At 40.3% G+C, this 22,804-nt stretch overlaps 2 protein-coding genes across 3 annotated transcripts in view; one reads left to right on the top strand and one right to left on the bottom strand.

Annotated features, from left to right (window-relative positions):
* Positions 1 to 22,804, top strand: part of LOC125391534 (mediator of RNA polymerase II transcription subunit 14) — a 45,254-nt gene that overhangs the window by 13,517 nt on the left and 8,933 nt on the right. Inside the window, exon 2 of one of the 2 annotated variants that reach the window (XM_085687919.2) lies at positions 12,685 to 16,645. The exons of the other annotated variant lie outside the window; for it this stretch is intronic. Coding sequence (XP_085544045.1) covers positions 12,685 to 12,710 — 26 coding nt within the window. The 3' untranslated portion in view covers positions 12,711 to 16,645. Of the gene's footprint in view, positions 1 to 12,684; positions 16,646 to 22,804 lie in introns of those variants that run through there. 2 annotated transcript variants of the gene reach the window in all.
* LOC125391872 (olfactory receptor 2T6-like) lies at positions 15,415 to 16,365 on the bottom strand. The gene has a single exon (XM_048421516.3). It carries the CDS (start codon positions 16,363 to 16,365, stop codon positions 15,415 to 15,417), a length of 951 nt encoding a protein of 316 aa, XP_048277473.2.

Below are 22,804 nucleotides of genomic sequence, written 5' to 3'. Positions count from 1 at the left end.
AGTTTGCCAGTATTTTATTGAGTATTTTTGCATCAGTGTTTATAAGGGAGATTGGTCTGTAATTCTCTTTCTTGGTTGAGTCTTTGTTGAGTCTTTTTGTGGTTTGTGTATCCAGATAACTCTTTTGTAACCTCAAAAAGATAGCACAGGCAAAGCAAATAATCCAGTTAAAAATGGGGTACAGACCTGAACAGAGAATTCTTAACAGAGGAATCTCAAATGGCTGAGAAACACTTAATGTTCAGCATCCTTAACTATCAGGGAAATGAAAATCAAAACATTGTGGAGGATCTGGAGCAAGGGGACCTTTCTTTCACTTCTGCTATGAGGGTATTGTATGGCCACTTTGAAAATCAATATGGAGGTTCCTGAGAATATATACACATATACACATATGCCACTCCTGGGCATGTACCGAAGGATACCTCTTCCTGTTGTAGGAGGCTGCTTGTTCGTTCCCAGCTGCTCAGCCCTGAAATAATCACACAGAAACTGTATTAATTAAATCACTGCTTGGCCCATTAGCTCTAGCTTCTTATTGGCTAACCCATTTCTATTACTCTGTATATCGCCACGTGACTGGCTTTTCAGGTAAAGTTCCTAGCATCTATCTCCAGCGGCTCCATGGCTTTTCTCTGACTCTGCCTTCTCTCTCCCAGCATTCAGCTTAGTTTTCCCCACCTAGCTCTCTTACCGTATAGCTTGCTATAGGCCCAAAAGCAGTTCCTTTATTTATCAATGGTAATCATAGCATACAGAGGGAAATCCCACATCACCTTCCTCTGACAAGAACACATGCTCAATTATACTCATTGCATTTTTATTCATAATAGCCAGAACCTGAAAACAACCTAGATATCCAGATGTCCCTCAGCTGAGAAATGGACAAAGAAAATGTGGTACATTTACACAATGGAGTATTACTCAGCTGTTAAAAACGATGATATAGAACTTGATAGAAAATGGATGGAACTAGAAAAGATCATCCTGAGTGAGGTAACCCAGACCCAGAAAGACAAACATGGGATGTACTCACTCATAAGTGAATATTAGCTGTAAAGTAAAGGATAACCATGCTACATTCCATGGACCCAGAGAGGCTGGATAACAATCAGAGCTCATTATGGGATGCTTGGATCTCCCTGGGAAGGGAAAATGAGTACATTTCATGGGTAGACTGGGGGCTGGTGGGGATGGGAACAGGAGGGAATCAGGCAAGGGGTTGGGGAGAAGGATGGAGGGAGAAACAACTGGAACTGGGGGACATTTCAGGGATGGTTTGGAAACCTATGCAAAGGGCACTCCCTGGAATCTTTGGGGGTGACCCTAGTGAAGACTCCTAGTTACGGGGTATATGGAGCCTGAACCAACCAGCTATCTTCCGTAACCAGGCAAGGTTTCCAGTGGTGGTACTAAGCCATCAACCCAGCCGCAAGACCTTAGATCTACAATTTGTCCTGCCTGCATCATGTGCCAGAGAAACAGTGGCACAGAACTTGTGGGGGTGGTCAGCCAATGACTGGTCCAACCTGTGGGCCACACTACGAGTGTGAACCAGCCTGGATGGCCAGGAACCAGGAGCTGGATAGCCCGGAGATGCAGGATAGGCCCAAACATGACTGGGGGGAGGGGGAAGGCAATGAGTTGATTCCTAAGGATGCTCTGCTATGCCATAGACTGAAGCCTAGCATAGTTGTCGTCAGAGAAGCTCCATCCAGCAACCAATGGGAACAGAAGCAGAAAGACACACAATCAAACATCAGGGGGAGCTTGGGGAACCCCTCAGAAGAAGGGAAGAGTTATTGAAGCCAGAGGAATCCAAGACACAAGTACACGGCCCACAGAATTGGTTAAGCAGTACTCAGTGGCTCACAGACGCCGAAGTGACAGTCTCTGTCTTAGAGCTTGCATGGGTCTGAGATAGGTCCTCTGCATACATGTTATGGTTGTGTAACTTGGTGTTTTTATGAGACTCCTAACAGTGGGAGTGGGGACTTGTCTCTGATTCTTTTGTCTCTTTGGGGACCCTTTTTCTCCTACTGAGTTACCTCATCCAACTTTGAAAGGAGAGTATGGCCTAGCCCTATTGTAATTTGTTATGCCATGTTTGGTGGGTGTCCCTGCTGGGATATCCCTGAGGGAGGCCTGCTCTTTTCTTAAGGGAAATGGAGGAGGAGTGGATCTGAGGGAGAGGGGAGTTGCAGTGGGGGGTTGGCTGGGAGAAATAGAGGGAGGGGAAACTGGGGTTGGAATGTAATATATGAGAAAAGAATAACTAAATAAAATGGATTATGGATCTCAAGGGAAGAAATAAAAATGGCTAAGAAATATCTCAGAAAGTGTTCATCATCCTTAGAAATTAGGGAAATGGAAATTAAATCTACTTTGAGAGTTCACTTTTTCCTGGACACGATGACAAAGAGCAACAAAGCAAAGGACAGCAAATGCTGGAGAGGGTGTGCAGAATAAGAACCCTTAACCAATGTTTGTTGGGAGTACAAACAGGTTCAGCCACTTTGGGAATCGGTGCAGAGAATTCCCAGAAAGCTTAAAACAAATCTACTGCACGAGCCAGCTGTAACATTCTAAATCTGACATGCATGCAGAAGACTGGGCATCCTGTTCTATAGGTCCTCTCTTTGCTGTGTTCATTGCTGCTCTGTTCACAATAGCAAGGGCATGGAGTTAACTTACATGTCCTCTAACTGATGAAAGGATAGTGAACATATGCCCAGTGGAATACTCTTCAGCCATAACGAAAAATGAAATCATGTCATTTTCAGGTAAATGAATGGAACTAGAAGATATAATTGAATGAGATGACCCAGGTACAGAAAGACAAATGCCACATGTTCCCTCTCATTTGTTGTTCCTAGTTCCAGATGTGCATATATGATCTGGGTGACTGCAGAAACCAGTGAAGTGAATGTCTGTGAACCATAGCGAGATATCTTTAAAGGCGTGATCATGGCACTGGTATCTCCGTGGTCATCAACAACTGTTGAGTTGCTCAGCCAGATGAAAACTACGTCTCATACTGGAAACATAGCCAAAAACCTATGGCTAGCAAGGTCTATTAGAGGAGAACCTATGCTGCCACTTTACTAGACAGGTATGGTTACTAACCGCATTCCAAATATCTGCCCTCAAATAAACAAACAAACAAACAAACACATACATATCTGCCCTTATACTCTTACCCCTCACCAAGGAAGTTTCTCTTTGTAGCACACAGAGACAGTTACAGAAAACCACAACTGGTCAAAATGCAGAGATCAATGGACCATGGGATGCTCATCCTGGCTTGATACAACTACAATATAACACCCATTCTTAAGGCTCAGTGAATACTGTGGAAGAGGGGTACTGAGACTGTAAAAGCCGGAAGACCAGGAAGTCTTCTTTGAGACTGTATCTTCTAAAAATGTCTGAGAGCTACCCCATAAAACATCAACAATATAACTGCCTACATAAGACCTGAGCTTTGTTAACCCCAGTAGATAAGCTGGTGTGGAAGTGGCAAATCTCACAGGGCCCTACCCCTAGATGAAGAACTGCAGGGTATTAGTGTGTGCATGTGCATGCATGTGTTTGTGCATGTGATCCAATACCAATGGTCAGTCCTAAAACATTTACATAAAAGCAACACTAAATGAAGGCAGCAAATTGTATTTATTAGTATGTATAGTCTATGTAGCAATAGTAACTAAAGAAAATTGTCCATTAATTTGAAAAGGAGAAGTGGGGGAGTCATTGGAGGTATTGGAAAGATGGAGGGGAGGGAAAATGATATTATAATATTTTGCGGGGCGACTGAGTCTTTCTACATAGACCTGGCTGTCCTGCTCACTATGTAGACCATAATGGCCTTAAAATCACAGAAATCCACCTGCCTCTGCCTTCTAAGTGCTGGAATTAAAGGCATTGCTACTACTCCCAAGAATGTAAGTATATTTTGATTGAATTTAAAAAAGAATTGCCATGAGAATTATACTGGGCAACTGGATATTTTTCTAGATGTATGACAGACACCTAACCAGGTCACCTTTCAGCATACGGTCATTAATTCAACCCTGACAAGTCTATATTCCCTTGGGAATACAGTGTCATTTGGTAAGTTTCTCTTCCTCCTAAATAAACATTGCATAAATGGACATAATTGCCTACAATGGACACAACAGCAAACATTAAAAAGGAAATTAAGTTACCATTCCTACTTTAGAGAATGATTGTATACAAACAGAAGGGGAGATTGTTTTGGAAGAGCAAGTGGAGCAGAGAAAGGAATAGTGGGTTTGGAAATAGTAAGAGAGTGATTATGGTCAAAATGTAGTGCTTTGTACATGTACAAAAATCATTATGAAACCAATCACTTTGTATGATAAATGCATAGTAATATTTTTTGAATACTGTGAGTGAATGCCCCCATTTTTGCCAGCTTTGAGGCATGTGCTTAGAAGTGGTAGCCCTGGCAGAGATTCACTGGGTGTCCTAAGCAGTGTGTCCCAGCTGTCAGAATATGTGACCTGACCACAAGCATCAGGGCTTTCGATGTACTTTCCAGATAAAGATTGTAATGAATTCCATGACCTTAGTGTACGAGTTCCAGTCTTGATTTGTGGTCACAGCCTCTATCATATACTGCAGATAGCATACAGGGTTTATATGGGCTCAAAGAAGCCTAAGTATTTGTAGGGATTCAAGAGTTCCTTTGGAGGGTAACTCATGATGTCTGATAACAGCTGAGTAATGACTAGCACAATGCACTGGAGCCATGCATTTCCCTTCCTACCCTGGCTCTTTAACTTAGAGTCTCACAGGCAGAGGTACACTCATCTCTACTCTTTATCTGCACCTAGAGAATGATGAGAACAAACATACCATACACACGGGTGTGCACGCACGCACACGCGCACACACACGCGTGCATGCACATGCATACATGCATGCATGCACACACGCACTCACATGCACACACAAACACATACACAGTAGTAATATAAAATTCCCTAAAATGCAATGGGTCTAGCACAGTGAAAAAAGAAAATATTCATTTCCCCTAATACCAATGATAAAGGGAAAGTGGAACCTGTGTGGGAAACGTACAGACACTTCCTTTCCCTGACAACACCATATTTTCATATTTCATATAAAGATGACTCTCAAATGACTTATAAAGAATTATTTGATTTGCACTTCTCTGATGGCTAAGGATGTTTAGCATTTCCTTAAGTGTCCTTCAGTCATTTGAGATACATCTGTTGAGAGTTCTCTGTTTAGGTCTGTACTCCATTTTTTTTTATTGGATTATTTGTTCTTTTGGTGACCAATTTCTTGAGTTCTTTGTATATTTTGGAGATCAGACCTCTGTCTGATATGGGCTTAGTGAAGATCTTTTCCCATTCTGTAGGCTACCATTTTGTCTTGTTGACCATGTCCTTTGCTTTATAGAAGCCTCTCAGTTTCAGGAGGTCCCATTTATTAATTATTTCTCTCAGGGTCTGTGCTACTGGGTTATATTTAGGAAGTGGTCTCCTGTACCTATATGTTCACGAGCACTTCCCACTTTCTCTTCCATGAGGTTCAGTGTGGTTGGTTTTACAGTGAGGTCTTTGATCTATTTGGACTTGGGTTTTGTGCATGGTGATGGATATGGATCTATTTTTATTTTTCTACATGTTAATATCCAGTTACGCCAGCACTATGACGAGTGTCTAACATTTGTCTAGTGTCTTGGTGTGCTTGAAAAGAATATAAATTCTCCCATGTTTGGGGGTGTCCTCCACATATTTCTCACACTGGACTGGTAATTGTACTACCAGAACCTTCTCCATCATTACTGATTTCTTTACCCCCTTGTCTTCTCAGTCACTAAGAGAGCAAGAGAGTAAACTCTTCAAGTTACACGAAGGATCTATCAATTTGTCTGTAGTTGGGTCAGTTTTTCCTCTGTATACTTGGAAGCTGACTGTAAGATGCTTTTGAAGTTAGAAGTGGTACTGATAGAAAATTGAACCTTTATTGGTGTGTAGTGAGCTTTTCTTTATCCTCCCAAAGCATTTTAGGCCTTAAAGGCCATCCTATCTGAGATAAAATTATGCCCTGTGCCAGCTTTATTTTTAGCATATGCCTGCTTATGGTGTTTCTGCTCTCCTTTGATTTCAACCTTTTTATATCATTGCATTTTAACATATATCTTCTAAACGGCACGCATCAGAACTTTGCATTATTTCCTTATGCATTTTGAAACTATTTCGGCATTCTTTATCTTTTAACAAAATATTTAGTCTTTATGCATTGACTCTGACATATTTAAGGCAATGTTTATTATTTTTTTAAACTTAAGAAAAAAAGCTTTCCATTCTGAAAAAAAAGAATTGTTACCTCAAATTAAATAATATATAATAATTTGGGTACTACTATAATAGAATTTGAGGGGCTGGAGAGATGGCTCGATGATTAAGAACACTTAGTGTTATTCTAGAGGAACTGGGTTCAGTTCCCAGCCTTATAACACCAGTTCTGGGATCCAATGCCCTCTCTTCTGGCCTGCTTGGGCACAGCATTGTGCACAGTGCACTGACATGTATACAGTCAAAACATCAATACATTTAAAAAATGAATAAATCTCAAAAAATTTAAAAATATTAGAGTTGTAATTTGTTTTATTTTCAATGGTTAGTGAATTCAAGAACCTTGAAGAGGGGAATTCAGAAGCCAGGTGAAGTTGAACAATGCATTCTATATCCTACACCCTACAGTTAATTTTGGTCCATGAAGTTTCATGACACAGCACAAAAAACATTCATTATTATACTGTCCTGAGTAAGGTCATCAGAAAGATTCCTCTTTGTGTCATTATAGGCTATCTTCTATGAGAGTTGGTCAATGTCAGATGATCTGGGGAGTAAATATTCCTGGACAGAAAGGGGTACTGTCCCATTGGTCTTAAAAGGACAAGAATTTGGCATCTTGAGAAAACTTCCAAACACACAAGAATGTTTCCCCCAAAATTGAAAAAAAGTGCATACTCAGTTAACTTATGGTCTTAGAAAAATTATGACTTAAAACTAAGCATTAAAAATATTCTATAAGAACACTACAAAATAATTTTATGTAGAATCTTCAACATTTAATCTACATTTTCTTCATTATGTTTTCCCTTGGCCATCACCACTGATGAGTTAAGATAAAAACAATCTAAATGTTCTCTGGAGGTGTGTTCACACGTATGTTGGAAGGAACATGCATGAAAAGAGAGAGGAGTCACATGCAAACACCCATTGACAGTGTCAGGCTCTTGGTAATTGCCATGGGAAGATGTGAATGAGAAATATAGATTTCCTGTGCATATAGCCATAAAATTAATTGAAAGTATATCCTGCAGTGGATAATGTGAATCAACACAGCTCTCCAGAGGGAATAAAAAGCAGATCTCTAAGAAGTTCCAGTCTGGTCAAATTTTAAGACCCTACAACCAGTTCTACCACTGAACTATCAATGCCATCTGGAGAGATGGCTCAGTGGTTAAGGGCACAGCCTACTCTTCCAAAGTTCCTGAGTTCAATTCACAGCAACCACATGGTGGCTCACAACCATCTGTAATGAGATCTGGTGCCCTCTTGTGGAAGAGACCTGTTCAGTCATCCTCATCAATTTAGTCATGAAGCCCAATATGGACAGGTTCAACAGAACCACCATATACGGGCTGCCCATGCTTGCTTCAGCATTCCAGGGCATAAATTTCAAATTTCAATTTCAGAATCAATTAGGCATTTGATCTCTCTGGTTTGTTCTCAGCCACTTCTTCCATTAGGTTGGTGTTCTATAGTTCTGCGGTGTTTATGACATTGTCAGACTACAATCCTTCCATTCTCCCCTAAATATTAGGGGTCAGAGCATGGGATATAGAGAGTAAAAGGCTATAAACATACATACAGCATCTTATCATACGCTTTCCCCATTCCTTGATGATGCTTCTGTGAACACAAGTTACACATTTCACTAGTTTGTTTTTACTAGAATCACAAAATCCTAAGATGTTCATGGTCCTACACACTGAAGTCTGGTAAGTCTTATTTCTTCAGGCATGACCAAAAGGCTCACAGAGGAGTGAGTGCCTGACATGTCAGATCATTGCAGGGGTCTACAGTGAAGCAAAATTTCTCATAATGACTGAGAGGAGAAATGGATACTTAAAGTCCCATGTAGTTTTCTACAGCAATAATCATTTAAACTACATAGTCCTTTGAGAGGATGCGTAGGGGTTAGGACTTAAACAATGGAGGATGAAGCACCTCTACGTAAAGACAAATAGCAGCTATTCATCTCAATTATAAAAGGTCATTCCCCCTAACAGCCTTGATTCAATAGGCTGTTTACCCTGGCAAGAATGGAACTGCAGAACTCACAGAAATACATTGCAGGGTATTTTATGTTTTAAATGAATATTTTTTCCTTTGAAGGTTAAATAATTTTGGTCCATAAAATAAACTGGCAGTAGACAACAGTTTAAAAAAAAGTATACATACGCTATTACAAAACTAGTGGACCCTAGGGAGAGGTTAAAAGGTCATTTAACTTTATGTAGATTTGAGCAAAAGGATGCCTTAAGTCTCTGGATAAAGGAGATGGGCTATGGAGTCCTGGGGAGAATGTGTGCAGTAAGAAAGAGTGTTGTCACTGTGTTGGCAGAGGTTCATGTAACAGCTCACTGGTAATGTCTGTGTGGGCTACAGCAGACCCTTGCTGTACAGGAGAGGAGGTGGGGATAGAAGGTAAGAAGCACCTGTCTTTCTTCACCTTACTAATGCAGATGTGAATTTCTTATTATGAAAAGCAGCTGTTTAGAGCCACTCCTGTCCTCAGAGGTCCACAGCAACTGAAAAAACTTGAACTCTGACAAGAAACATTTGGGGTGGAATATTTTATTCTCTCAGAATAAACCACCTATTTCCCTCCTGTGCAAAAACAATGCATTGGCAACCAGTATAGAAGCTAATTTAGAACATGAAGTACCAAATAGTATACTACCATATCTCCAAGGGGGAAAGCTAAAACTTATTTCATTTTCTTCTAATTACTTTTCATGTTCAATAAATACTAGCCACACTGTCCTCCACTAAATACTCATAAGCTCAAGCCTAGTTTTATGAGCAAACTTTTGTCATGTCCAGGTCTACCCAACTTCCTAAACTTTATTGGATAAAGTATACTATTAGAAAACTTGCATAGTTTCTAGAAAAACTGACTTCTCCACTTGAGATAGACTTGGGAAGAAGGTGCATCTCTTATGCAGATCTGGACTGGCTCCCTCTCTGTATACTGATTTTCTCCTCATATTGTAAAGTAGTGTCTTTGTTATTCCATAGAGGTCCAAAGAGGATGGCTATTTAACAAGTTTGCTATCTTCTAATATGGTTTTTGAACAAATAAACAGAAGCCATTTTCTATCTGATTACTGTTGCAAATTAGCTCGATATGGGAAATAACTAGGCCAGCTTAAAGATAACAATTATATTTTTAATGGTTATAATGGGAAACTCACGCCACAAGAATGGGGAGTCCGACTTCCTCTGTGCCTGGTGGGAATCGCACAGAGAGAGCGCGCACCTGGACCATCCCAGTTTTCTTTCTGGGTTCCAGGTAGCCACACCTTAACTAGGCGTGATTGGTTAACAGAGCTTCCCCATCATCTCCCCATTTTGTCTAAACAAGATTGATCCAAACCCAATACAACTATATACAATAGGAACAGATACCAAATATAAAATTACAAACAATATAAACAATATTAAGCAAAGAACACATAACAAGTTTTCTAAATCTTGTATTGAAATTAAACTTGGCTAAATCATGAGGAAGGTAACTACAACTATCTAATCTTCAACCCCATCGACGATCTGAGACTATTATTTGAGTAATCAGGAGTGCAATTGAACAACTTCCAAAATGTGCAACAAATGACAGAGACAACTGGCTACCTGGGCAATCACCCAAAGTCTCATTTGCAATGTTGAAGCAATCAACTAAGACTAATGTCTTAGTAACTAATGTAACTTAGTAACTTAGTAACTAATGTAACTGACATACCATTTTCAAAGGCAAAAAACTTTTCAAAACTATCTTACCCTGTCTCAGCAGGATTTGACAGTCCTGTTTTATCCATTTACGGATAGTATGTATCTTTGTCAGTGGTTGAGATATGGACATTTCTTTGTCCAAAGGCCAGTTCTGCCAAGAAGACAACAAGCTCCCAGTGGAGTGTCTGTGGTGCTCAACATTCTCTTGGGAATAGATCAGTGTTACCAGGAGTGATTGTGTCTCATCACCACAGAGCTCTAAGTTAGATTAAATGCCATTTTCTACAGCTCTTTGAAAAGGTTTAAGATTATCTATCTATACAGAAAATAATCTCTGTGTATCAAAAGAACCTGATTAGTCTAACTATAAATAGGATAAACATAGATGACTATTGATCTATAATTCTTACTACCTATCTAACTTAAAGACTAAGACAATAAACAACTGTGCAGTAAACGAGGACAATGACCTCCAAATGTAAACAGTGTATAAGTATCTTGATCAGAGGTAGAAATTGCAATATGGTAAATATATATATCAATACATAAGCAATGTTTTAAACAGAAGTAGAAGCATACAAGCCTACAATATTCAATATAATTTAAAATTTTACTTTGTATCAACATACAAGAATCTATACCAATGTAATTGTGTATAAACAATAACTCACAAATACCAATCTATTATCTCATCATCCAATTCCCCCCTTTTTTAAGATCCCTGAGCTTATAAAATTCTTCCCCCAACCCTCAACCATATACCAACTATAATCAATCCCTAAATGATGTCCCTAAGCCTGAGGACAAACTTTGCTGGGAGAGGGGACGTCGTCCTCTAGAATTACTTCCAGCAGTCATGGGGGTGATGTTCTTTCTAGGGGATCCTGTAAAAGTAAAATGATAGTTAAATCAAGATTAATGTCTGGTAAGATTGCAAATAGTCAGAGGTCTGGCCAGAATGTTGTAAAAGAGGTGCACCAGTTCAGCTAACCAAGTTGGAACCATCTTGTACAGCTGGTATCCAAAAGAGGTCTTGTAGTGGTGCTGTCAGTATCATGACGTCATATCAACCGGATGGAGTTGTTATGGGGCCCCATTTTCTTCCTGGAAACTTCAGAGATTACTGCAGGAAAATTTATTGTTCATTGTGGAAAATTTAAGCATCGTTTATATAGACATATACAGACATCTCTATTCAATGAAAGGTATGATAAAGACAAAAACAGATAAGAAGAAAATTAAGGATGTTTTCTAAATTCTCTTTTTTTCTATCCCATATTATGGCTCCTGACATGAGACAGAAACTCTGGGTTTTTCTCTTGATAACAGGCTTGGAATTAGAGAGGAACTGAGACAGTGTCCGACTCCAAGACCAGCTCTATATATTTATAAATATAAATACACACATATGTAAATGTATATATATATGTACACAATATTTATGCTTACAGAACATATTTTGTTTTCATGATGATCCTTATTGGGTAGTTATTGTTTCAACTGTCAGTAGTCAAACATCCAGGGTCCCTTGAATTTTTTAAAGATGAACGTTTTCCTACAGAGATAAGAACAGAACCCTGCCCCCATCCTATATGTTTTTCTTACCACCCCCTGTATGATTATCATCATTGTGGATAAAGTGTCGTTTCTCCTTTCTAAGAGGTTTCTCCTCTTCAAAACAAACCTTTATTAATTTTGATGGTATCCACAATTTCTCTTCTCCTGTGGAATGAAGAGCAAAACCCTTTCCCCAATGCAGCACATCTCCTGGCTTCCATTGCGAGGTCAGCACATCCTTGAAATAAGCCGGTTGATGTAATTCGGCAGACTTTTCCATTACCCGACGTCTTCCTGCTGCTGTTGTCCCTTTGGCGCACTCCGGTAGTATTTGCTTAAGGAGGAAGACGCAGGAGGACGTGGTGGAGGGCACGCGAGCTGCGGCATGGGACATGGAGGGAAGCTGAGGGGGGAATGTTCGGGGTTGAGGCTATGGGGTTCGGAGTTGGGTGCTGAGCTCGGCCAGTCTATGCCCAAACGAATACAGCATGGCTGCAGCTGACCAGAGCTGCCGAAGGCGCTAGTGGCCCCACGTTGGGTGCCAGGTGTTGCAAATTAGCTCAATATGGGAAATAACCAGGCCAGCTTAAAGATAATACTTACATTTTTTAATGGTTATAATGGGAAACTCAAGTCACAAGAATGGGGAGTCTAACTTCCTCTGTGTCCGGTGGGAATTGTGCAGAGAGAGCACGCACCTGGTCCATCCCAGATATCTTCTGGGTTCCAGGTAGCTACGCCTTAACTAGGTATGATTGGTTAACAGAGCTTCCCCATCAGATAGATCACCTTCAATTTCTTCTTCCTTCCTTCCTCCTCCTACTTCTCCTCCTTCTTCATCTCTCTCTCTCTCTCTATCCATCTATCTATCTATAAATCTATCAGTCTATCATTTATCTTCTATTACCTATCTATCTATCTATCTATCTATCTATCTATCATCTATCTATCATCTATCTATCTGTCTGTCTATCTATTTGTTTTGATGGTCCATTTGTAGTACAAAGTAAAGATTAAGTAGGAGCCACCCTATTTCTTCTTATAGAGACTATTTCCATGGCAACAGACTGAGGACTGGCCAAAGTGCTGAAAATAAGAGACTGTGAGTGCTCAGGTATACAGCTCATCTACATCAACCTCCCCACTCCCAAGGCTCAGGAACATCATGAAAGAGTGGATAGAAAGAATGCAGCACCCATGAAATGAGGAGGGGAGCCATGAAATGCTGTCTTCTGGACACGATGGGTCTGATGTCAAGTCAAGCAGCTGTGGCTATCTGCACAAGATCGTCCTAGAGGAATGCCAGCATGAATGGGGGAGGTGCTCCCAAGGCCCTACCCGTCTCAGAGGAGCTATTGACAGTTGATGTTTGTGGAGTGAGGGGGAAGAATGCACATCTGTGCAGTTCTGGACTGGTTCCCTCTCTATATACCGATTTTCTCCTGGTGTTGTAAAGTGGGATCTGGATATGCTGGATATGGTGATCTCACTCTCCAGAGTGGCATAGTTCATGGTCATTGCCTTTTGCACTGGTGAGCGTGCAGCCTGTTCTTGTAATGGTCCCTACTGCTAGTCCCACACGAGAAGTATCTGTCAAGACAGGCAATCCTAGAGTTCCTAGTTCTTGTTTTTTTGTGTGTCCTTTACCTGAGCTGATACCTTGAGATATCTTTGAAACAGTTCCCAGTGATATGTGATCCTTGTCAAAGAGGCCAATGCTTGACAGGAATGAGATGAAAAACACCCTGAACGATCTATTTTTAAAATAATTTTCTGTTTTCTGTTACTTTGGGCTATCACCTCCAATAACCAAAGACAGTTGATGAACTGCCTTTCCACAATAACTCTCGCTCTCTCTCTCTTTCTGTGTCTCTCTCCTCACTGATTCTGGTCAGTAAGGAACCCTTCCTAATACAAGCATACACCAGAAATTGATGTACAGCTGTCATGCATCAGTCCTCTCCATTCCCATTTATTAGACCACTTGAATGCCATCTCCTAGATTGGAAATCACATTGCAGTGGCAATTTTTGCATATATAGGTATGTATGTGTATGCAGACATATGATTTTGTGTATCAGAAAACAATATAGAAACTACAAAGGAGAAAAACATAAATTTCTCTTTCTATCACTGCCTGAATTCACTTCGTATGGTTGTCTCAGGTTGCATCCATTTTACCAAAAACAACATAACTCCATTCTTCTTTGTGGGCATAAAAAAAAGAAAAACATCTCATTGTATGTATCTTCCATGTTTTCCTTCTCCATTTCTCTGTTGTGGATGCTGCTTGGCTCCATAGCTTAGCTGCTGTGAACAGTGCTGCAATAAACAGGTATGTAAGTATCCCGCCAGCATGGGGGTGTTTACCCAATAGAGTATAGATGGATCCTATGGTATATCTCCTGGCTTTTTAAGAAACCTCCATTCTGATTTCCATTGTTGCTGGCGAACTTTATATTCCCACATATTGCATGTTCTGAGCTAGTCTCACAAGTTTAAAATTTACAATAGTCTCCAGATGGAGTCTCTGAGAGGCTGCTTCTTTTCTTGAAGATGCTTAACTGTGCTGTTAAACAGAATTGGGTCTGCTTCCTGAGTCCCACTGGTTAGTATAGTACAGAACTCCAAGACTGCTCAGTTTGACAGTTTTGTATCTAACACCCAGCCGCATTTCAGTACAACAGGAATTTGGCTCTGTTCAGTCCCCCACACTATTGTCAGAGCAGCGGGACATCACTGGACGCAACTTGGATTTCGTCCAACAGGTACAAAGCTTAGCACTCTACCACACAGAGTAGGTACAAGAGGATGGGGTGTGGTTTTACTGACTGGGTACACTCTAAATACTTTTCCCAGCTTTTAATTTCTTAAAACAGAAATGATATTAGATTATCTCCAAAAAAGGATTTGTTAGCTGTAACTTATAAATGCAAAGCCGAGTTATATTTATTTTCTCATTTTGTGTACCCAGTAAAAAAGCCAGTCTTTTGGGAAAGAAAACAGGTTGTATCCAGCATTGCTCTTGAAGTGGGACAAAGCTGGCATTATCCCTCTGATCACTAACGTCTACACCGAAAGTCCAAGAGTCCCATGTTTTAGAGAAGAACCTGAGACACAGTTGCAGAGCTTGCTCTTGTATGAGCTATTTCTTTCTCAACTATCTGCATCTACATACGCCAATATAATGAGTAAGAAACACAATAGAACCCCTGCTCTATGGTAATTTGATCCTTGAATTGCTCCATAAATGTGGTTCTTTTTTTCCCCACCTTCAAGTTAGAAAAAGGAGAATTTTTCAATTGCTATTCCAGAAAGGGATGTTTGGATTTTATGAATTCTATTGTTGAGTATCTGTAGGTATTCCCTATGAAGCCTTATAATGTGTTACTGTCATTTAAATGTTGACCTTCATAAGAGTTTCATAAGCTCTACCATTGAATAGATTAAACAATGCTAAGTTTACAGGTTCTTATAGAGTCACTGAAGGTTGATATGTAGCCTTGAACACACACTTGGGGACCTCCATGTAAATAAACTGCAATAAGAAACTTCCCATGAATGAATTAAAGCCCATGGAAATGAAGAAGGAGAAAATAAGTGGTAGTGAGGGGAAGTTAGCATTGTTTAAGCATGAGATGTCACAAGCATCTTATCTTTGATGGAAACACTTCTGATGCATTGCTTCGTGGAGCTGGCTTTTAAAATTGCGGTAGCATTTATCCATTATCCATACTTCATCCCAGACAGGCACAGGCATTTTAGTTTCTTGCAGTTATTTCCTTTCCACGCTGCAGGTCCCTCTATGTCTTGCTATCACTCTCTTCAAAGCCCCGGCCACATCTCTGTTCCTCAGACTATAAATAACAGGATTCAGCAAGGGGGTGAGGATAGTGTAAAAGGCTGAGAAGATTTTGTCTTTGAGTGGGGTGTGGTAGGATTGTGGGAGCATGTAGGTGTACAAAGCAGCCCCATAAAACAACGTCACCACGATCACATGTGATGAGCAAGTGGCAAAAGCCTTCTTCCTCCCTTCTTCTGACTTTATCTGATGTACGGTGACAAGTATCTGTGCATAGGACGTGATCTCCACGGAGAAGGGGGCCAACAGCATCACAACACAGCAGACGTACATCACCATCTCATACATGGCCTTGTCACCACAGGCCAGCCTCAGCATCGTGGGAGCCTCGCAGAAGAAGTGGTTGATCTTGTGGGAGGCACAGAACGGGAGACTCATGGTGATGGGGGTGAGGAGAAAACTGTCCAGAGCGCCACCAAACCAAGAGCTGGCCAGAATAAACCAGCAGACCCTCCGACTCATGAGGACAGGGTAACGGAGTGGATTGCAGATGGCCACGTAGTGGTCATAGGCCATAAGTCCCAGCAGGAAGAACTCAGCTCCTACAAAGCCCATGTAAAGAAAGTACTGGGCTGTACAGGCAGCAAAGGAGATGGTCCCTTTGCCCACAATGTAATCTATCAGTATCTTAGGCACAATAGTGGAGATGTACATCATGTCAATGAAAGAGAGATGGCTGAGGAGGAAATACATGGGCGTGTGGAGGTGAGCATCTATGTGAATGAGAAAGATCATGACTCCATTAGCCATTATGGCCATGAAGAACGTGGCACAAATAACACTGAAAAGAAATCCTGGTGCTTTGTTGTGGGTAAAGAGCCCCACGAAGGTGAAGTCACTGGGAAAAGTTTTGTTTCCATCCATATGTCTGTGCTTGAGCTAGAAGCATAAAGAGAGAAAGCAGCAGTTACTGAAATTATGAAGGCAAGAGGAATCATTACAAATCTGTGAATGAGGTCCTTAAGTGAGACTCATTTGTCTAATGTCAAGCACTTTATGGGAAGTCAGTTGCAGTTGCTTTTTTGCCCATTTCTTCTTGCTGAGGAGTAACCTCCCCAAAAGTATGTTTTCCATGGCACAAAACTGAGTGGATGTTTGATAAACAGTAGTTCATACAATAAAGTTTAATTGTCATTGCATAGAATCTGGGTCTTGGAGAGGCTTCTTTCTTGAGAGCACAGCCTGGTTGCTCAAAATGTATATTCAACAGCAAAACAATTGATATTTTATTTAAATCCATTTGTACAACCAGTTGATCAGAATAATATTTGATCAGATTGCGACTTTTCTTCCCGGTTTTAAAATTTGTCAATCCCAGGCTGGAAATAAAGATGCTTCAGCAGATGAAGGTGCGTATCACCAAGCTTGCTGACCTGAGACCTGGCTCCTGCAAGTTGTCTTCTGCTGTTCACATCCATGCCATGATACCCAATAAATATATGAACAATACTTTCAAAAGAAATGTTAAAACTTGCCAGTCCCACTAGAAATAACCATAAAGCTGCAGACTCTGATGGAAACTAATAAGCTGTAGTGAATGGGATAGCAATATCATTCATAACTGACTATGACTGTTAGTCAATTTCTCATTAATTTACTGCCATATCCTGTCTCTAATGTGACATCTGTGCAGAAATTTTGGTGCTAGTGTAGTAGATAACAGGGAGTGTGTTTCATGTGTTTTAATATCTTCTTGGAAGAGAAACACTGAAAGAAGTTAACAGAGAAGGGGGAATGTATTTGGATATTGCTAATAAGAGCTAGGGGGAAAACATTATCACAGGCAGTAAAGGAGAATGGATATAAAATGACCATTCATAGACTCCGAGAATGGGCTTTCATTATAGAAAACATGTACATTGTAAAGCACAACAGAGCTCAGACTGTGGAGGAAACAAAAGCCAACTCAGGAAGAGGACTGTTTGTGAGGAAGGAGCTGAGGACGGAGCTCAGTGGTAGAGCATTTGTTTAATGGACATGAGGCCCCGGGTACCATCTTCAGCACCACATTAAACAAACAAACGATGGGGAAATGATAGTGAGGGATGGGTAATCAGTTTCTCGAAGTAAATGGGCCGGAGTAAGGAGCTCAAGTTAATTTTTAAATATTATCGGTGGAATGAACAGAAGTTCAATTTTAAGAAATTACATAACATTTAACATGTTTGGACCGGGTGGTGATGGTGTATGCCTTTAATCCCAGCACTGGGGAGGCAGAGGCAGGTGGATCTCTGTGAGTTCGAGGCCAGCCTGGTCTACAAGAACTAGCTCCAGGGTAGGCTCCAAAGCTACAGAGAAACCCTGTCTTGAAAAACCAAAACCAAAACCAAAAATTAACATGTTTATCTTGATATTCTAGGAAATTCTCCCTTCTCAACATTTGTGATCTTCTTCCTCCCCCACTCTCGTCTTTTCCTTCTCCTCTTCTTCCTCTGCTTCTTCCTCTTCCTCCTCTTCTCCTTCTTCCACTCTCTTCTCCTCTTCCTCTTCTTTCTACTTTATCTTTAGACAGGGTCTCACTATGTAGCACGGCTGTCCTTGAACTCATATGTAGGTAAGGAAAGGTTTATTTGGCACATATTTGAGGGTGCAACTCTCATGCAGGGAAGGCATGGCTGTAGGTGGCCCTCTGCAGCGGTGACAGAAGGCACTCGTTCACATCTGGGCAGATGTGATGGGCCTGATTTTCAGATATGTCCACCTTGCAAAGATTCTACAAAGCCTACTGCTACTAGCAACTGGAGACCAAGAATTGAAATGTGAGTCTGTTGGGAATATTTTAAAAACAAACTGTAGCATCCAGCAAGCACATGGCCCTGGGTTTTATCCACAGAACCACAGAAAGTATCCAGAAAATGCTTGGTGTCACTAATCATCACGGAAATTCAAATCAAAACTCTGATTCAATACCACCTCCAGCTAATGGCTACTGTCAAACATGATTCAGTATCGCCGCTGGCTAATAACTATTTTCAATAAAGACAAAATAACAAGTGCTGATGGCTGCCTTCCCATATTGATGGCAGCACTAACTCCCACAGTGCTGCAGTCACCGAATGGAAGCCACCTAACTGTCCAAATATGAACACATGTGTAAGGGATATGTGTACACACGCACACACACACACACACACACACACACACAACGGAATACAGCTTAGACATAACTATGATGAAATGACATTAAGTAAATCACAGAAGATGGTAAATATCACGTGTTTTTTTCTCATACAGAACATAAAATTATTGGCATCCTGAGAGTTCAGAATAGAGACACAGAGTAGATAGCAAGGGTGAGGAGAGGGTACAGGGGGTAAAGACTGTCATCTTTGAATACAAAGAACAGCTGCATAAGAATACCTTTGGGATTCAAATTTATCTCAGGACAACAGTAGTGAGCATTAGTGCATTGTGTATTTCAAACTGGAAAAGAAGAATTGGATGTTCTCACCACACACACATGCACACACACACACACACACACACACACACACACACACACACACACACCTACCTGTGGTGTTGCAAAAGCAACAATGGTAGTTTTTAAAATTTTGTTACGTGCACATACACACATCAACCTACCACTCTGTACCTAAAATGCCTATAAAACAAGTGTTGAATGTGTCCTAATGGGTTTGAGAGGGAGTTGGAGGCATAGTAGGAGTTGGAGGGTGAGGAACAGAAAAGCAAAAATTATGTAAATAAAGTACTCATAGATAAAAACTCTAAAAACAGCCTTAAATTAAAAATATGCATCAGACACTCATGGACTCTAAGGTAAATGGAGATGGATTCTGAGGCTGATGGTGGACTATGCAGGGCTGGGCGACATTTGAAGGGACCATGCTCACCACTGCAGAGACCTTATCTCAAGTCACTGAAGAGTTTAGATTTGCATCCTTGTCTGATACCAACTGTGGGTTGCCATGGGACCAGAGTTGTATGACAGAGAAGATGTGCCACCTACATCACCTGCCAAGAGACAAAATGCCACCACTAGGGTAAGGCTAGCAATAGATGGAGGGTTGAGCAGACCCTTAGGTTCTGGAGAGGTTGGATATTCAAGGGTGTTAGACCAGGCAAGCCACCCTGTGTACCTCCTCCAAGTCACGTGTGTACATCCTCCAAGCCACATGTGTACCTCCTCCACCTGTGTGGCTCCTGCAAGCCAGCTTCTACTGGCCTAACCTTTCAGAGGTTTCACTCACACAGCCACACCTCGGGCACTGAGTGCAGGGCCTGTTACTTGACATCCCTGGATGCTTCACCTTCAGGTCCTTGGGTGGGGGTGGGGGAGGGTGTGTAGAGAGGGCTTCTTCCTCCCACTATTACCTGTCTCTGAGACTTAGTAAGTCTCCAAGGTCTCTGCTAGACCTCCCTGATAGTTCACAAGCATGGAGTTGGACTTGTCTTCCAGAATCTTACCTAAATCAATCTTTTATCACATTAACATCCCCTATATCTAGTTTGGAAAAGGAGCATTCTTACTCAAAATAAATGAAATAAAGAATATGCTTTTTGAAATGGAGGTAAAATTCACTCAAATTTCTCCATGCTTACAATAGTTGGAAGAAAATGATTTAAAAATAAAAAAAACCTAGCAATTGAACCACAGCTAAGACCAGAGCTACATACTTACTTATTGAAGGAAATAAGTTAGGTTTATACAAATATATTTGGACATTTCAATGAAGCTAATTTTATGTGTTTATGAGCACATATATATATATATATTATGAATGTTAGATCTAGGCACAATGTATACACATGCATATATAAATGAACTCTAAAAATGTTAACTAGTATCTCTATAAATGTGGAAGACATGGGAATTAAGAGAAAAGCTATGGGTCCTTCAAATTTTCTACTTAAGAAGACAGCTAATAATACCCCTAAAATTGAAGTTAGGGCTTTTTTCTCTTATCTTGTAAAAAAACATCAACTAAAAATGGGTTAAAGACTTGAATATAAGAACATGGAAGTTTGAAGCCACCTGAAGGAAACTGAGAAAACTCTTACATATGTAAGGAGAGGCTCAGGCTTCCCAGGAGTCCAGTAGCCTAGAATATCATAAGTCAAAACAAACCATACCATATCAAATTAAAAACAGCGCACAGCAAAGGAAACAACTAAGTGAAGAGAGCTTATGAGCAGAACGGCTTTTCAAGTTCTTCTCTCACCATGTATAAATGTACAGAACAAACCCAGAGCTCAGAAAACAAACACCCAAAAGCCAAATCCAATCTCTAAAGCCAATCAATAAATAATCTAATCAGTAAATGATCAAATGAACTCGTTAGCAAAGGAAGTAAAACTATTTAACAGTTTGCATTTTAAAAATAGTTAATATCTTTAGCCAGCAGAGAAGCACAATGATATTACACTGAGATCCACCTTATCCTATGCAAAATGACTATCATCGAGAAAAACTAAAAATTAAAAGACCAGCAGCTGGCAAGACCCAGGAGAAAAGTTGTCATTGTCCTAAATTAGTATAGCCACCCTGGGAATCATTCTGGAAGCTCCTCACAACACAGAGCAGAGCTACTGAGTGAATCAGCTACATACTTACCTGAAGGAATCAAAGCCAGGGCGTGCTAATGAAATACTGACCTGTGCTTCTACTCTACCAGTTACAGGAGCAAAGTAACGGACTTGACCTCAGTGCCAGTCAAAGGTTGAATGGATAGAAAATGTGGTACTTAGAAAGAAACCTCCATTTTTATCAGTTCTGGGGATCCAGAAACCCAAGACCTAAGAGAGTGGTACCGCAGAAAGACATTTCCTAGCGCCCACAATGGAATTTTATTTATCTATAACAATGAGTGGAAACACACAGTTTTAAAGGAAAGGAAGATGAAAATGTAAACCATATAGTGTGAAATGGTCTAGACTCAGGAACACAATGTTGAATGCTCCCTTCTTCCTATGCAGAATACAGTGGGGTGAAGAAAAAGAAAGCAGAGGGGGGGCTATAGGAGAGGAGAGGGGACCAAACAGTGAAGGGAACATTATAAGGATTGTAGATATGATCAAATTATGTTATAACCATGTTTGAAACTGTCATAATTAGTCCTTAATATAACTACTACACACTAATAAATGAAATTCTTCTAAATGTAAAAAATTCCCAAATTGTTCATGCATAAAGGTGTAATTTTATTTATTTATGGCACTCATACTATAAACCCATCTCACTTACATATGAGTTGTAGCTAACCTCAGCAGTTCATCAATAACCACACATATACATGCTCGTTCATGTATGTCCACTGGCTTCTCAACTCCTCAGAAAATGCTGCATTAATTTTCAGCTAAAAATAACGACCTGAGTGCAGCTCATAGGTTGGAGAGAGACCTGGACGGGCTTCTGGCTCTCCAGTGCTTTAAATTTCAGTCCCTCCTAGGAAACAACTCGATCGGGGAGCTCTCTGCCCAGAACAGTCTCCTCCCCTCCTCATCTGTTTGAACAATTTTAGATCTGGACTTTTCTCTCTATATATATTTCAGGAAGTTGCTTTGGGTATACATACCTGCTTCACTTGCTCCACGATATGCCAGCAATCTTTCTTGAATTGTATTAATGAAGTGTCAATATAACATATCCATGCAGTAGCAATACAAACTGAAATAGCTGGTACAGTTGCTAAGACTCGAAGAAAAATTATAACGCTAATAGAATGGCAGCCTTAAAGTTGAGCAGAAATTCTTTTAGGAAATGCTGACAAAAGGATTCTAAAATGCAGTCTGAAGAAAGAGCTTTGCTCTTTTTTTTTTTTCTGGGAGGATCTAAAAACGAGACCACAATCCACAGAGCACAACAAAACAAGAGAAATTACAGAAAAGAAAGTCTAGAAATAATGATCAAACCTGCCAAAGAAACTATACAAAATCCCCATAATGGATGCTTTTCACATACATAAGTTAGGAGCTCAAATGATGTATTTTACAATATGGACATGAAAATAGAAATTGAAGCTTCAAGATGAAGAATAAGACTTCTAAATGCTAAAATCTTCAGGCCAAGTAGCTCAAAAATGTAAGAGTAAAAATATGTATCTAAAGACATTTTTTGTGTGCTGTTTGAATCTCTCCAGAAAAGGTATACTATCTTAGCAGCAGAATATTTATGTGTGTGTATGCCAACAATTTTCACATTGCCAAACTATCAAAATATTTCTATGCACTAATTGCAAAATGACAAAAGAACATATGTATATTTTAGTGTGTCTGTGTGTATATATGTGTGTGTGTATCACAGCATCATTTATGAGTTTCAAGATGAGGAAGTAGGCAATAT

Source organism: Myodes glareolus, chromosome 5, assembly GCF_982192425.1.
Source record: "Myodes glareolus chromosome 5, mMyoGla1.1, whole genome shotgun sequence".
In the NCBI taxonomy this organism is placed as follows: domain Eukaryota; kingdom Metazoa; phylum Chordata; class Mammalia; order Rodentia; family Cricetidae; genus Myodes; species Myodes glareolus.
Note: the sequence above shows the minus strand (reverse complement) of the source record. Positions and strands in the feature narration are given on the sequence as shown.